This window comes from Maniola jurtina, chromosome 25 (genome assembly GCF_905333055.1).
Source record: "Maniola jurtina chromosome 25, ilManJurt1.1, whole genome shotgun sequence".
Classification (NCBI taxonomy): Eukaryota; Metazoa; Arthropoda; class Insecta; order Lepidoptera; family Nymphalidae; genus Maniola; species Maniola jurtina.
The window spans coordinates 2,570,762-2,587,871 of record NC_060053.1 but is presented as its reverse complement, the minus strand read 5'-3'; the positions used below and the strand labels follow the sequence as shown (position 1 = coordinate 2,587,871).

Genomic DNA, 17,110 nt, shown 5'->3' with positions numbered 1-17,110 from the left:
GTTTTTCGAAATCCCGAGGGAACTCTTTAGTTTTCCGGGATAAAAAGTAGCCTATGTGCTAATCCAGGATATTATCTACCTCCATTCCAAATTTCAGCCAAATCCGTCTGGTAGTTTTCGCGTGAAGGAGTAACAAACATACACACACACACACACACACACACATACACACACACACACACACATACAAACTTTCGCCTTTATAATATTAGTGTGATAGTGTGATGTGATAATATTAGTGTGATGTATGGCTAAGGGAGTACGATATAGTGGAGGAGTAGTCATTTGGTATTTACTTTTAATCCATAGAAGGTTACAGGGAAGTCTACTCTTCGTTACCATGCCGAGAAGTTTTTTTTTTTTAATTCTCATTTAGAGAGGCTAGGTCACTAATTTGACCATGTGGCTCTCGTATGTTTAGACTATATTAATGCAATATTCTATACATATAATAAAATTGTAGAAAAGTGGTGTCTGTACAATGGAAATATATAAAAAAAAAGTAGCAGGGGTTGTTATTATATCGATGCCGAACCCGAAATTGTAATTAATTTTTTTTTCTGTTTGTCTGTATGTTTGTGCACGCTAATATCAGAAACGGCTTATTCGATTTAGATACGGTTTTCACTAATATATTGTAGTAAGCTTCAATTAACATTTAGTGTTTATTTCATGTCAATCGGTTCATAAATAAAAAAGTTGTGTCAATTTAAAGAATCACGGCGAACATTTTTAACGTACAGAGTACGTACTACACGCCTCGCGCCTGAGCGTCCGTGGTTATATAAAGCGCGCTGAGAGCCATTCCACGCGAACGAAGTCGCGGGCACAGCTAGTTAAAACTATATCTAAAAACTATTTAAGGATTATTTCTACGCCTCATGGTACCATATGCCGAGAAGTTCTGAAAAATTAACTTGCCTTCACTATCAATCGATTGCAGGAACCTTCATAATGAAGATACCTGATGACACACTTCAGTTATTGGACGAGCATCTTCTAGCCACTCAACAGCTTGGCTTCAGTCCTTTCAAAGCGGCGTTCGAGCTGCGCATACAAGAGTGGGATGACAAACTACGTCTCACGCAAAAAGTTGTAGAAGAATGGATGGAATGCCAAAAGTAAATATCATCACCATCATCAATCCATCACCTGCTATCGGTTATTTTTAGCCCCCGACCCAAAAAGAAGGGTGTTATAAGTTTGACGTGTGTATCTGTGTGTCTGTGTATCTGTGTATCTGTCTGTGGCATCGTAGCGCCTAAACGAATGAACCGATTTTAATTTACTTTTTTTTGTTTGAAAGGTGGCTTGATCGAGAGTGTTCTTAGCTATAATCCAAAAAAATCGGTTCAGCCGTTTAAGAGTTATCAGCTCTTTTCTAGTTTTCTTGTAGAAAAGAAGGTTAGATAACCGTTAGGTTCATAATATTATGTCAATTGACAAATGTCAAGCTGTCAAGATGGACGTTGCCTAAATACATAATTACTTATTTGAAAATGATGTTTTGGAAAACTCAGATACTTTAGATCGTAGGCGCGGAATAGTCCAAGAAAATCAGTTCAGCCGTTTGAAAGTTATCAGGTCTTTTCGGTCTTTTCTAGTTACTGTAACCTTCACTTGTCGGGGGTGTTATAAATTTTTAATTTACACTTGTAGTGTTTTGTTTAATAATCCGTTTTTTGCTGGTAGTTTCTTGCTGATTCTTCTCGGTAGGAACGGCATTCCGAACCAGTGGCAAATTATTTTGACGATTCAAAAGCACTTGTAAAAATTTACTTGAATAAAATATATTCTTTTCTATTCTACTGACGCTTCTTATTTTGTGTATTTTCCTTTTTTTTTAATATGCACTCTTTTCCATTACTCTTTGGATTAAAATAATTAAGGTAGGAATTAACACGGTGTTAACGCATAGAAGTTGTTTTTTTCAGGGAATGGATGTATTTAGAGCCCATCTTCACATCCGAAGACATATCACGCCAACTTCCGATGGAAGCTAAGAAATACAACACCATGGAAAGGATATGGAGGAGGATCATGTCTGCGGCCCAAGCTTGCCCAAAAGTATGTTCAAACATGGAGATACATTATTTTATTTAAGTATTTATTTTACTCCATTACTCGGTACCCCTTGACTATGATCTCACCTGGTGGTAAGTGATGAAGTAGTCTAAGATGGTAGTGGAATCAACTAGGTGATCGTACTTAAAATACAACATGGGGTTATTCAAGGAGCGGACCAACAAATCCTTGAAAGACCGGCAACGCATCGGTGGTTCCTCTGGTGCTGCAAATACGGCGGCGGTAATCACTTAGCATCAGCCTGCTCGTTTGATCCCTATTAAAAAAAAAAAAAAAACAAAAAGCTTCTCTATATAAAGCCGCCACATTTAATTTCGCGTAACTTAGCCTTATCCACCCCCATATTATTGTCCAATCATTTGCGTCTTTGGCTACCTGATAAATGACTTGCTAACTCAGTGGCAGGCTATGACCCGTCGGCCCAGCTGGCGCTACCGAGCAAGGCAACCCGCTCGGTGGGATATCTCCCTTTGGTACGGTCAAGCCTGCACACCGCTCACTTAAAGCCTTCTCTTTCTGAGAGGAGATCCGTGCTCAGTAGTGAGCCGACCATAGATTAATCATGATGATGAACATGTTTTTTTTTTATTCACTATAGGTAAGCGCTTGACCACAATCACACCTGATGGAAAGTGATGATGTGGTCTAAGATGGGACGCGTTTACCTAGAAGGTGCCTATTCACTCTTGTTTTAAAGATACCCGGATTGTAATTGGTAGGAAACACAGATCGCGGAAGAGTATTTCAAACCTTAGCCATTTATTATTTATAAACTACGTTCTTCTCCCGCAGATAATGATAATTTGCCCGGACAGCAGACTGTACGACAGTCTGATAGAAGCTCGCCACCTCCTCGCTGTGGTGTCCCGTGGTCTGAACGAGTACATGGAGCTGAAGCGGCTCCGGTTCCCGAGGTTCTTCTTCCTCAGCGACGACGAGTTGCTGGAGATATTGTCACAATCACGCAACCCGAAGGCTGTGCAACCTCATCTGAGGAAGTGCTTTGAGAATATTGCTAAGGTTATCTATCTCTCTATCCCTTTTCCCATCCATATCCATACTAATATTATAAAGCCAGTCTGTCTGTCTGCTGCGTTCTACGGCTCAACCGCTAAAGGTGCAGAGTTAGCTTACATCCCGGAAAATTATGAGAGTTCCTACGGGATTTTTAATGGTCTATCCGTTAACCGATTTATATGAAATTTGGTAAAGACATAGATAGCTTACGCCCCGGAAATTGACTCGGCAACTTTTTATCCCGGAAAATCAAAGTATTCCCACGGGATTTTTAAAAAGCTTAATATACGCGGATGAAGTCGCGGGCATTGTTTAGTAAGTAGAGTAAAAAAACCAGCCAAATGCGTGTCAGACTCTCGCCCCGAGGGTTCCGCACTCGGGTAGTTTTTCGGCATTTTGCACGATAAATCAAAAACTATTATGCCTAAAAATAAATTAAAATCTGTTTCGGAATATACAGGTAAAGTCCTTTCATATGATACCCCACTTGGTATAATTATCTTACTTTTAATATTGAAAATACTGTTCATGAACACATTTCAAAAGTTTAATAAAGCTAACTAGGATATATACGTAATATTTCATTGGCAGGTCACCTTCGAACCTGATCTGAAGATATCACAAATGCACTCCAGTGAAGGAGAAATAGTGGAGCTGAAGTACAAATTCTATCCAACATCGAACGTGGAACAATGGCTTTTACTTCTAGAAGATACCATGAGACATACCAGTTTGTACACAAATCTTCTCACTCATCTTCTTCTGACCATTCGTCTGTATTACCACACTTATCACACTAATATTATGAAGGCGAAAGTTTGTGTGTATGTTTGTTGCCCTTTCACGTAAAAACTACTCAACAGATTTGGCTGAAATTCGGAACGGGTATAGATTATACCCTGAAGGCACATAGGCTTTTTTTACTTTAGGCTTACTTTTAATCCCAGAAAATTAAATAGTTCCTACAGGATTTTAAAAAACGCGCTTTAAAAAAAGTCGCGAGCATCACCTAGTCACACTTCACACTAATATTATAAAGGCGAAAGTGTGTGTGTGTGTATGTTTGTTACTCCTTCACGCAAAAACCACTAGACGGATTTGGAATGAAGATAGATAATATCCTGGATTAGCACATAGGCTACTTTTTATCCCGGAAAATCAAAGAGTTCCTACGGGATTTTGAAAAACCTAAATCGCAAGCGTAGGCAAATAAAACAAAATTTCTTTAGTCATGCATTGATCTCAGTTTTTGATAGAGAGTCACTGATTTTTTTCTGAAATCTAACGAATTTTTTCTCTAGTTCGTCTAACACTAGTGGCGGCAATGGAAGAAATATACACGCTCCATCGTGCCGAGTGGGTGTTGCGGTGGCCGGGACAGGTGGTGATCGCGGGCTCGCAGACTGCTTGGACTGCTGGAGTTGAAGCCGCCATCGTCGATTACCGAATGGACTTGTTCTTCGAAGAAAACTTGCAGCAGGTTAGAAGATTTACTATGAATAAGATGAAGTTAAACAGCACTAAAATCCAACTACTACCCGCGAACTTCCGATAGATAGCGATAGATATAGTATAAAAAATTCTGTCCCTTGATGTATTTTAACATTTTAGTAATGAACTCAGATTTTTTTTCTCTTTCATTTGACACAATAGCAAAAAAAAATTTTTCGGAGACCCCCCATCTTTTTTGGATGTAACATTCGGCAGGTCGATTTTTTCGTATAAAATGTAGTCTATGTCATTCGGACAAAATCATCATCATTTATCAAAATCGACCCAGTAGTTTAGGCGCTACGTTGGAACACGCAATCTGCATACAAACATAAGTACATACATATATAGACTGCTAAAATCGTAATCCTTCCTTTCGGCTTTGCCGTAGTCCGCTAAAACTGTTTTATGATCATCAGTTGGACAGTCTTCGAGCTTTAGTAAAAGGAGAACTCACATACTTTCAACGAGAAATTCTATGTGCTCTCATCGTCATTGAAGTCCACGCTCGTGACGTCACAAGGACCCTTGTCGATGAAAATGTTAAGAACGTTTCTGATTTCCAGTGGATCTGTCAATTAAGGTCAGTTACCACATCTGTTCTTTGGTCTAACTCTAGTGTTTAGCATGTTCTACTGCAGATGAGGAAGACTTGGGTTCAAAAATTGGTATTGGGTTCTTCTATTAAGAAATTCCCAGTACAAGCCCGGAGTTAGGAAGATGGCGGTGTGTCACCCCCGTGCCTCGGAGAGCATGTAAAGCCATCGGTCCTACGCCTGATATCTCTCCGGTCGTATCGAATTTTCGTCCCATCGGGCTATGAGAGTGAGAGAATAGAGAGTGATAAACGATGAATAAAATATGAAGGGTTTCGTGGAATTTAAGGTCATATCTTTTAAGGTCATATCTTTTAAGGTCATTATCTTTACATCATAATCCAATTTTTAGATACTACCAAATAGTAAAGGATTTGATCCCACTGGAACCGGATGAGGTCCCAGAGATATATCAGGATGAGAATCGACTGGACACGTCCAAGTATTACCGACAGTTCAGTCAGAACCACTGCGACGTACGGGCGCTCAACTCTGTTTTCACGTACCAAAATGAATATTTGGGAAACAGGTACATATGTCTGCTGTGAGGCTTCGGCTGTGGCTAGTCTAACTCTACCGGCAAAGCCGTGCCGCCAAGCGATTTAGCACTCCGGTGAGATGCCATGTAGATAAGGGCCCCGGGTATGGGTTTTAATGAACCTGCCATATACCTCTTCCAAGTTAGCCCGCTACCATCTTAAACTGCATCATCCTCTTAACACCAGGTGAGATCGCAGTCAAGGACTAACTTGTATCGGAATAAAAAAATTAAAAACATCTGGCCAAGTGTGAGTCAGTCTCGCACACTGAGGGTTCCGTACTCTGGTATATTTTCGACATTTTGCATGATACATTAAAAAAAATATGCATAAAAATAAATAAAAACCTCTTTTAGAATGTAGAGGTAAAAGCCCTTTCATATAATACCCGACTTGGCACAGTTATCTTACTTTGAAAATTGAAACACAATTTAATTTTTTTTGGTGACAAATTCACGGCTTTCGAATTTTTTCCGATACTTGTGCTATAAGATCTACCTGCCTGACAAAAAGACAGACAACAAAGTGATCCTAAAAGGGTTCCATGTTTCCTTTTGAGGTACGAAACCCTAAAAATGTGTAATGATCACCATCATCATCATTATAATCAACATATCGTCGGCTACACCAACTACGACCGTAGCAAAAGCTACAATGTAGGTGAAGCCTCGACGTTTTTTTAACAAGTTCCCTAACTCTATGAACTGAGGCTGTAGTCATATTAACTAACCCCAACCCAAAAAGAGGGGTGTTATAAGTTTGACGTGTGTATCTGTGTATGTGTCTGTAGCATCGTAGCTATTAAACTAATGAACCGATTTTAATTTAGTTTTTTTTTGTTTGAAAGGTGGCTTGATCGAAAATGTTATATACTATAATCCAAGAAAATCGGTTCAGCCGTTTGAAAGTTATCAGCTCTTTTCTAGTTACTGTAACCTTCACTTGTCGGGGGTGTCATAAATTTTTAATTTACACATATGTAACAAGTTTCTCTCAGTAATAACTCTTCAAGTAACAACTCTCGTGAACTGAGGCTGTAGTCACATTAATGTATTTGAATTTTAGTGGTCGGCTAGTCATCACACCATTGACAGACCGTTGCTACCTAACCCTCATGTGTGCGATGCACCTCAAGTTCGGGGGAGCCCCTGCGGGGCCAGCTGGTACCGGTAAGACGGAGACAACGAAGGACTTGGCGAAAGCTTTGACGGTACAATGCGTGGTGTTCAACTGCTCAGATCAACTCGATTTTATGGCTATGGGGAAATTTTTCAAAGGGCTTGCTGCGTAAGTTACCTTAGCCTTATTTTTAAAGACAAGTAAACCGACCAGGTGCGAGTCAGACTCGCGCACCGAGGGTTCGGTCCTACTCGGGTATTTTTCGATTAATCACAAATTGCTATGCATAAAAATAAATAAAAACCTGTTTTAAAATGTGCAGCTAGTGCTGAGTATATAAATGTCCTAAAGCGACAGAAAAACAAGTTTACTATACTTAATATTTATAATTTTTGTTTATTAAGACGATCGCAGTCGGGTTTTAGTTTTCAACTTTATCTTGTTATACTTACGTACTAAAAATCTGTAAAGAAGACATTACAATCAGATAATTAAAAATTAGCCCTTGATAGTTTACTAAAAGTAAATTTAAATTCTCAGATCCGGAGCGTGGGCGTGTTTTGACGAGTTCAATCGAATTGATATTGAAGTTCTGTCGGTAGTTGCCCAACAGGTAAAGATATCCGAATAACCAAAGTTTAACGAGAGTTCTTAGCTTCCAGTAAATTCTGTTCTCTAAAATACTCTCTACTCTGGAATTCCTATAGTTACTTGAATCCTTGTCAGTATTTCATGAATCGTCAAAGACCTACTTATCCTATGGATAAGTAACCACAGCCAACACCTCCCAGTACTGGATCTTTTAGGTCCCAAGAATAAAAAACTACTCAAAAGCTAGTCGTACTCGCCTCGCACACGAAAGGTTCCGTACCATCATACAAGATATTATAACATTCTGTACTTTTGACGTGACAACGTCTTATAATTCGATAGAGCCGGCTGCACGCACGAAAAAACATGACTCATGCGGCGTTACCTCGCTCTGAGGCGTTCCATGTAAGGCTTGAAGTGCAAGCGAGAGCGCGGAACGAGCGACAAAGAAGCACAATCGGCCTTTGTTGTCACGTTCAACTATCGTCAGTAAACCGACTTTACAGACAACCAATTTTTTTTATTTATTTTAGATTTTCTTGGCGGCCATTTCAAAATTTTCATTATTCATCATTCATCAATTTCATTATTAAAATTTCACAGATTGTAGGTATATTTCTATTTTTGTATTTTATATCACAATCTGTGAAATTTTTAACTCTCTACATATTACCGTTTATGAGATATACCCCGGTAACAGACAGACAGACAGATGGACGGAGGGATGGACTGATGGACGTATGGACAGAGGAGGCTTAGTAATAGGGTCCCAGTGACACTCTTCGGATTCGGATGCGCCTTCAAAGCCGCAATGTGCCGCGCGGAGGTAGCGCGCTCTATGGGCGCGCTGCTTTGAAGTTTGCGCGCAAGCCTTTGAAGGCGCCCTTAAAACGATCGATAAAAATATTATTTTCTTTAATTCACCCGGCCTCAAAATAAAAAGCGATTTAATAAAAACATGCTTAAAATTGGTTGTCTGTAAAGTCGGTTTACTGACGATAGTTGAACGTGACAACAAAGGCCGATTGTGCTTCTTTGTCGCTCGTTCCGCGCTCTCGCTTGCACTTCAAGCCTTACATGGAACGCCTCAGAGCGAGGTAACGCCGCATGAGTCATGTTTTTTCGTGCGTGCAGCCGGCTCTATCGAATTATAAGACGTTGTCACGTCAAAAATTCGTAAATACTTCCTTATGTAACTGTAAATGAAAAATTAATACTTTAACTAAAGAATTGATTTAAATCCATCAGGTGGTCACAATCCAAAAAGCTCAAATAGCTCGCCAGGAGAAGTTCATGTTTGAGGGCGTGGAATTGCCTTTGAAAGCATCGTGTGCAGTTTTCATCACCATGAATCCTGGCTATGCAGGTAAAGTGTTTTCGTTCCAGGGTGCCTAGTGGGAGATTTTTAACCTATTCGATCGCGTAAAAGTTAACTGCGTTTTGTATGGAATTGAAACCATCTTCTTGTCACTTTTTCTTTGTCGTTACACTCTTGGCAGAGCGGTCGTGGTCATCATGAAGTGACGTTTTGGGGGGCAGATGTTACACGCCTCACGAGCATTCGCCACTTCTCCCTGCTGGTTGACATTCTGGTACATTCGTGCACGGCACCGCCCACAGCGGACTTAATTTGGTCGGTCCATCGCGTAGGCGACCTTCCTCGCCCTCTGGTACCCTCCACCTTGCCCTGCACGACAAGACGCTCAATGGAGTCTTGTCACTAGATGTATGGAATGGAAACAGCGCCATCTTCTTGTCACTAGATGGCGCTGTTTCAATTCCATACAAAACGCAGTTAACTTTTACGCGATCGAATAGGTTAAAAATCTCCCACTAGGCACACAGCAAATCTGTAACACCATGTAAATTCTACTCCCTTTACAACCTCTCGCACAGAGGGTCACTGGTAGAGATCTTTTATAGAGATAAGCGCTTCCCTGTTCACTTTTTCTTTCTTTTTCTTTTTATTGTCAAAAAAAAAAATGTCCTCCTGACAGAATTTCGGCCACGGCGGCTAATCTAAACACAGGTACACAGGTTATTCCCTCACTCTCATAGCTCGATGGGTAGGAAATCCGACACGATCGGAGAGAGGTCAGGCGCAGAAACCACGGCTTTACGTGCTCCTGAGGCACGGGGGTGGAACATCACCAACTACCTTACTCCGGTACTGAGAATTTTTTGACAGAATAATGCAATAGGTAGGCTAACTATTTTATCGACCCAACCTGGGAACCGAACTTATGACCTCGTCATCTTTCTCGTCATCGTTCGTGTCTTATAATGTGCTAAGTTACTGAGGGTTCCTTGTTTCGTTTCGTACGGAACTCTAAAAATCGTGGTTTCTCATAAAAAACGGTTCGCAGGTCGCACGGAATTACCGGACAATCTGAAAGCGCTTTTCCGTCCAATCGCCATGATGGTCCCTGATTATGCTTTGATAGCTGAAATATCTCTGTTCTCATACGGTTTCTTCGAAGCCAAGATCCTGGCTGGGAAGATTACCACTACGTTCAGGCTTAGTTCTGAACAGCTATCGTCTCAGGTGAACTGAATCATTTTATGAACTAAAACACTGTAAGGTAATTTTTTTTAAATGACTTGAATTGTCAAAAATGATATAAAATTAAAAATTTATCTAATGAATGTCACACTAATATTATAAAGGTGAAAGTTTGTGTGTATGTGTGTGTGTATGTTTGTTACTCCTTCACGCAAAAACTACTACACGGATTTGAATGAAATTTAAAATGGAGATAGATTATACCCTGGATTAGCACATAGGCTACTTTTTATCCCGGAAAATCAAAGAGTTCCAACGGGAATTTTAAAAAACCTACATCCACGCGAACAAAGTCGCGGGCTTCAGCTAGTCATTTTGTGAATTAAAATACTGTAAGATTATTTTTTTTAAATGATTTGAATTGTCAAAAATGAGTTATAATTATAAATTTATCTGATGATATTTCACTCATTCGATGTCATACGATCTGTTGCTAGGAGTGAATTTGTATAAATACGGTTGTTTAAACAGCCTCCTTCCAAGATTTAGGGCGATTATTGAATATTTTTAACCCCCTACCCAAAAAGAGGGGTGTTATAAGTTTGACGTGTGTATCTGTGTATCTGTGTGTCTGTGTATCTGTATATCTGTGTATCTGTGTATCTGTCTGTGGCATCGTAGCGCCTAAACGAATGAACCGATTTTAATTTAGTTTTTTTTGTTTGAAAGGTGGCTTGATCGAGAGTGTTCTTAGCTATAATCTAAAAAAATTGGTTCAGCCGTTTAAGAGTTATCAGCTCTTTTCTAGTTTTCTTGTAGAAAAGAAGGTTAGATAACCGTTAGGTTCATAATATTATGTCAATAGACAAATGTCAAGCTGTCAAGATGGACGTTGCCTAAATACATAATTATTTATTTGAAAATGATGTTTTGGAAAACTCAAATACTTTGGATCGTCGGGGGTGTTATAAATTTTTAATTTACACTTGTTTAAATCGTGGAACTGGATAATTGGATGTATTTTGAAATGAAACTTTGATTTTGCGAGACAAACAGGCTAACTACGAGTACCTCTGTAGCAATTTCCATATAAATCGGTTCAACGGATGGGCTTTTAATAATCTCGTGGGAACTCTTTGATTTTCTGGGATAAAAGATAGCCTATGTCCGTCCCTATAATGTAAGCTAACTCTGTACCGTTCATTAAAATCGGCTAAACTGTTGGGCCGTGAAAAGCTAGCAGACAGACTGACCCACTTTCGTTTTTTTTTTATCCATACTTAATATTATAAATGCGAAAGTGTGTCTGTCTGTCTGTCTGTCTATCTGTCTGTCTGTCTGCTACCTTTTCACGGCCCAACAGTGTAACCGATTCTGACGAAATTTGGTACAGGTTTAGCTTATATCCCGGGGACGGGCATAGGCTACTTTTTATCCCGGAAAATCAAACAGTTCCCACGCGATCTATAAAAATCTAAATCCACGCGGACGAAGTCGTGGGTATCAGCTAGTTTATAATAATGTAAATAAAATAATATGTACTGTAAGTAATTAGTATAGATATGGATAATTCAAAATCTGGTGTTTCTCAGGAACATTACGATTTTGGAATGCGAGCGGTCAAAACAGTAATCCTGGTGGCTGGTAACCTGATTCGTCAGATGCCAGACGGTGACGAGCGTCAGATAGTGCTGCGTGCTTTGCGCGACGTTAACGTACCTAAGTTCCTTGCGGACGACCTTGTTCTTTTTAATGGTAAGTGTACATCAACCTAGCCTAGTGAAGCTGCATAGAATTCTGAGTTGCCCATTTTTAGCTCAAAACCTATCAGTAGACTTTAAGTCCTACTAATATTAGAAACGCGAAAGTTTGTATGTTTGGCTGGATGTATGGATGTTTGTTACTCTTTCACGCAAAAACTCCTGAACGGATTTGGCTGAAAAGATTAGAGATAGATTATACCCTGGATTAGCACACAGGCTACTTTTTAACTCGGAAAATCAATGAGTTCCCACGGGATTTTTAAAAAACTATACTTATCCACGGGAACGAATTCGCGGGCATCAGCTAGTACTTATATAAATAAATAATGAATTATGTTAATAAATCATTAAAACTTGAATAGAAACCGAACATAATCCATACTTCCATACTAATATTATAAATGCAAAAGTGTGTCTGTCTGTCTGTCTGTCTGCTACCTTTTCACGGTCCAACAGTTTAACCGATTCTGACGAAATTTGGTACAGAGTTAGCTTATATCCCAGGAATGGACATAGGCCCAGAAATCTTTTTATCCCGGAAAATCAAACAGTTCCCACGGGATCTTTAAAAACCTAAATCCACACGGACGAAGTCGCGGGCATCCTCTTGTATATAATATTTTCCTTTAAAAAGGCATACCTAAGTCCTTTTCCATATTCAGGTATAATATCAGATCTGTTTCCACGTGTGGAGATCCCGGTAGTTGATTATGGCATTATGGAACAATCTATCAGAAATATTCTTGTCAAAAGAGGATACGATGATTTGTACAGTAAGTATTAAGATATAATTTTGTATCCAAGTAATTTTTAATGCTGTAGATAATTGTTGGACTTCGTCTGTGTTGGTGTTAGCTGGCGGGCGTGCTCTGCCTCTTTGGAGTGTTTTTTTTTGTTAAAACTGACTGGAAAGTGCTCTTAGGGGGTGCCGTGCGTATGTCGGCGAGCGCCGGCACAGACGGGGTCCATACTCTTGTATAGTTTAACTAACTTGTTACAAATAACTACAAACTTGACATTGGCTAATCTTTGTAAAGCCAGAAGAGAGAGAAAAGATAATTGTTGCTAATACGATACACATATCCATGTATCGTTCTTGAATAGGTATATTTTTTCTTGAATAGATAATTAGAACGCTATCAAACAGCACTATTATTATCTAGGTTTTTTTTGTTTGAAAGGTGGCTTGATCGAGAGTGTTCTTAGCTATAATCCAAGAAAATCGGTGCAGCCGTTTGAAAGTTATCAGCTCTTTTCTAGTTACTGTAACCTTCACTTGTCGGGGGTGTTACAAATTTTTAATTTAAACTTGTTGCTGGTTCTAATTACATCCTTTGTATATTGAATACTTTGATTAATAATTTTACTTTATTTTTAGTTTTGGGTTTGTCTACTACCACGATTTCCCTCTGTGTTGCCTTTTACAAAGCTAACCTATGCATGGACCTATCTCAAAAAAAAATGTTTTCTTTCAGCGTTTATATTTAAGATCATCCAACTGTATGAGACGACGGTGGTGCGACACGGCTTGATGTTGGTAGGACCAGCTGGGGTCGGTAAAACAAAGGTACTCCCCTTACCGGGAAAATACCTTCTCTATTTATCGTTGTCAACAATTTATTAGACTACCACTCCTCTTTCTAAAACAAATTCCTGAAAGGCCGGCAACGCATCGGTGGTACCTCTGGTGCTGCAAATGTTCAAGGGCAGCGGTAGTCACTTCACATCAGGTGACCCGCCTGCTCGTTTGCTGGCTATTTTATTTAAAAAAAAACATTGCCAGTTTTACCTACGGGTTTGGTTATCTCACTCCTCTAATACTTGAGCATTAAAGTCAAAAGACCGCAAGCAGAAAAAGCGCTGGAATAAAATGTGTCAAATCAATCCACCTATTCATTATCAATACAAAAGTAATAAAAATCATCCGTCTGTTTTGTCTGTTCTGTCGTCTGTTCGTCCGTTTGTCAGAGGACTGAACTTCATGAACCGAGATGCAGAGTAAGCAGAGTTTTTTTAACCCCCGACCCAAAAAGAGGGGTGTTATAAGTTTGACGTGTGTATCTGTGTATCTGTGTGTCTGTGTATCTGTGTATCTGTGTATCTGTCTGTGGCATCGTAGCGCCTTAACGAATGAACCGATTTTAATTTACTTTTTTTTGTTTGAAATGTGGCTTGATCGAGAGTGTTCTTAGCTATAATCCAAAAAAAATGGTTCAGCCGATTAAAAGTTATCAGCTATTTTCTAGTTTTCTTGTAGAAAAGAAGGTTAGATAACCCTTAGGTTCATAATAATCAAGTGTCAATTGACAAATGTCAAGCTGTCAAGATGGACGTTGCCTAGATATACATAATTATTTATTTGAAAATGATTTGTCGCGGGTGTTGAAAATTTTTAATTTACACTTGTTATTGTTTAATCTTTAGTTTTTGTAATAATAAAAATTTCCAAATAGCAGCTATGCAATTTTAAATAACATAAAAGTACATAATGTCATTGATAGTATACAACGCTTAGGATATAAGTCCGATCGCACTTGTCCGGTTTTTTTATGCTTACAGTGTTACGAAATCCTTCGTGATGCTCTAACAGCCATCAAAGGGAAACTGGCACCCGATGGATTTCCATTCACTCCTGTCCACACGTTCGTGGTGAATCCCAAGTCTATCACCATGGGACAGCTCTATGGGGAATTTGATGTGAATACTCATGAATGGTATGTTAGCACCTTGTAACCATCCTTAAATTCATCCATCCATACTAATATTATAAATGCGAAAGTGTGTCTGTCTGTCTGTCTGTCTGTCTGCTACGTTTTCACGGCTCAACCGCTGAACCGATTTTAATGAAATTTGGTACAGAGTTAGCTTACATCCCGGGGACGGACATAGGCTACTTTTTATCCCGGAAAATCAAACAGTTCCCACGGGATCTATAAAAATCTAAATCCACGCGGACGAAGTCGCGGGCATCCTCTAGTACTTAATATTACAAATGCGAAAGTGTTTCTGTCTGACTGTCTGTCTGTCTGTCTGATAGCTTTTAAGCGATTTTTAAGAGGTACAGAGTTACCTTACATCCTGGGGACGGACTTGGCTAGTTTTTATCCCGGAAAATTATGTAGTTCCCGCGGGGTACTCTAAGGCCCATCCATGCGTTTAAAATTTGGTACAGAGTTAGCTGACATCCTTGGGATGGACATAGGCTAGTTTTTATCCTGCAAAATTATAGAGTTCAAGCGGGGTACTCGAAGGCCCATCCATCCGTTTAACCGATTTACACGAAATTAGTACAAAGGTAGCTTACGTTTTGGAAATTGACATAGGCTACTTTTCATCCCGGAAAATCAAAGAGATCCCACGGGATTTCAAGAAACCTAATTCATGCTAATCCAGGATATTATCTATCTCGATCCCTTTCAGCCAAATCCGTTCAGTAGTTTTTGCGTGAAGGAGTAACAAACATAGACACAGGCATACACACAAACTTTCGCCTTTATAATATTATATTATAGTGTGATGTAACTAACTTGAAAACCCTTTTAGCCCTTTTTGAGAGCCCTTTCAGCTCACAGACACAACAATAGTATAATAGTATTTTCTAGTTTTAAGTTTAATTAATATTTAAGTTTAATTGTATCTTTATTTTTATTCTTGTTTTTTTTCTTGTGTGTGATTCTGTAATTGAGCTAAATAAACCTTTATTTATTTATTTATTTAAAACTTTTTTATTTTCGTCAGGACTGATGGCATACTGTCAAGTTTAGTCCGTGCTGGCATAGCAGTGGAGGATATGGACAAGCGTTGGTACGTTTTCGATGGTCCAGTGGATGCTGTATGGATTGAAAACATGAACACTGTGAGTGAGACAACCTTGCCAGAAAAGTTTTAAAAATCCGAAGGAAACTCTTAAATTATCCGGTATTACCTACTTTTTAACCCCCGACCCAAAAAGAGGGGTGTTATAAGTTTGACGTGTGTATGTGTGTATCTGTGTATCTGTCTGTGGCATCGTAGCGCCTAAACGAATGAACCGATTTTAATTTAATTTTTTTTGTTTGAAAGGTGGCTTGATCGAGAGTGTTCTTAGCTATAATCCAAAAAAATTGGTTCAGCCGTTTAAGAGTTATCAGCTCTTTTCTAGTTTTCTTGTAGAAAAGAAGGTTAGATAACCGTTAGGTTCATAATATTATGTCAATTGACAAATGTCAAGCTGTCAAGATGGACGTTGCCTAAATACATAATTATTTATTTGAAAATTATGTTTTGGAAAACTCAGATACTTTAGATCGTAGGCGCGGAATAGTCCAAGAAAATCGGTTCAGTCGTTTAAAAGTTATCAGGTCTTTTCGGTCTTTTCTAGTTACTGTAACCTTCACTTGTCGGGGGTGTTATAAATTTTTAATTTACACTTGTTATAGTAATACTCACTCTACTACTCCTATTTCACTATCCAGGTCTTTAACCAAATTCATCCAAAAAATCAGGAGATCCGTCCGATCCGTTGATCCATTGCAGCGTGATCGAAGAACAAATTGACTAACAAACACATTGTTCAATTTATAATAATTAAAACTAATAATTATTTTCTCTCTTCTTTTTTCTTTCTTCTCTCTAATTATTTCTTCTTCTTCCTTTCTTCCTTCCTTCTTAAACAGGTGTTAGATGACAATAAGAAGCTATGTCTCTCAAGCGGTGAGATAATGAAGCTGACAGAAAGACAGCGGATGATCTTCGAAGTGGCAGATTTAGCAGTGGCTTCACCTGCCACGGTGTCACGGTGTGGTATGGTGTACCTCGACACACAGGTGGTTGGCTTACCACCGCTGGTCAATGCTTGGATGAAGAGTAACCTTCCACCGGTATATCAGTAGCCTAATTCATACTTCCATACTAATATTATAAATGCGAAAGTGTGTCTGTCTGTCAAGAAACCTATAGGGTACTTCCCGTTGACCTAAAATCATGAAAGGTATAGGTAGGTCTTATAGCACAAGTACAGAAATAAATCTGAAAACCTTGAATTTGTGGTTACATCATTAAAAAAAATTAAAATGTGTTTCAGTTTTCAAAATAAGATAACTATGCCAAGTGGGGTATCATATGAAAGGGCTTTATACCTGTACATCCTAAAACAGATTTTTATTTATTTTTATGTATAATAGTTTTTGATTTATCGTGCAAAATATTGGAAACAATACCCGAGTACGGAACCATCAGTGCGCGAGTCTGACTCGCACTTGGCCGGTTTTTTAACCCTCAATTTCTCTGACAGCTGTTTTGACGAATCTGTTAAATCGGCAATTATCGTTGCATTGGTCTTCTTCATCTTCTTTTTATCCCCCGACCCAAAAAGAGGGGTGTTATAAGTTTGACGTGTGTATCTGTGTATCTGTGTGTCTGTGTATC

General features: G+C 39.0%; 1 protein-coding gene across 1 annotated transcript in view; it reads left to right on the top strand.

The window, feature by feature from the left end:
• LOC123878094 (dynein axonemal heavy chain 1-like) overlaps positions 1 to 17,110 on the top strand; it is an 87,623-nt gene that overhangs the window by 14,962 nt on the left and 55,551 nt on the right. Inside the window, exons 25-41 of the mRNA XM_045925150.1 lie at positions 944 to 1,121; positions 1,935 to 2,067; positions 2,878 to 3,105; positions 3,694 to 3,832; positions 4,404 to 4,582; positions 5,013 to 5,176; positions 5,542 to 5,718; positions 6,794 to 7,015; positions 7,388 to 7,460; positions 8,687 to 8,804; positions 9,805 to 9,983; positions 11,534 to 11,696; positions 12,367 to 12,477; positions 13,180 to 13,271; positions 14,264 to 14,418; positions 15,443 to 15,560; positions 16,360 to 16,563. Of these exons, the coding sequence (XP_045781106.1) occupies positions 944 to 1,121; positions 1,935 to 2,067; positions 2,878 to 3,105; positions 3,694 to 3,832; positions 4,404 to 4,582; positions 5,013 to 5,176; positions 5,542 to 5,718; positions 6,794 to 7,015; positions 7,388 to 7,460; positions 8,687 to 8,804; positions 9,805 to 9,983; positions 11,534 to 11,696; positions 12,367 to 12,477; positions 13,180 to 13,271; positions 14,264 to 14,418; positions 15,443 to 15,560; positions 16,360 to 16,563 (2,633 nt within the window). The remainder of the gene's footprint in view (positions 1 to 943; positions 1,122 to 1,934; positions 2,068 to 2,877; positions 3,106 to 3,693; positions 3,833 to 4,403; positions 4,583 to 5,012; positions 5,177 to 5,541; positions 5,719 to 6,793; positions 7,016 to 7,387; positions 7,461 to 8,686; positions 8,805 to 9,804; positions 9,984 to 11,533; positions 11,697 to 12,366; positions 12,478 to 13,179; positions 13,272 to 14,263; positions 14,419 to 15,442; positions 15,561 to 16,359; positions 16,564 to 17,110) is intronic.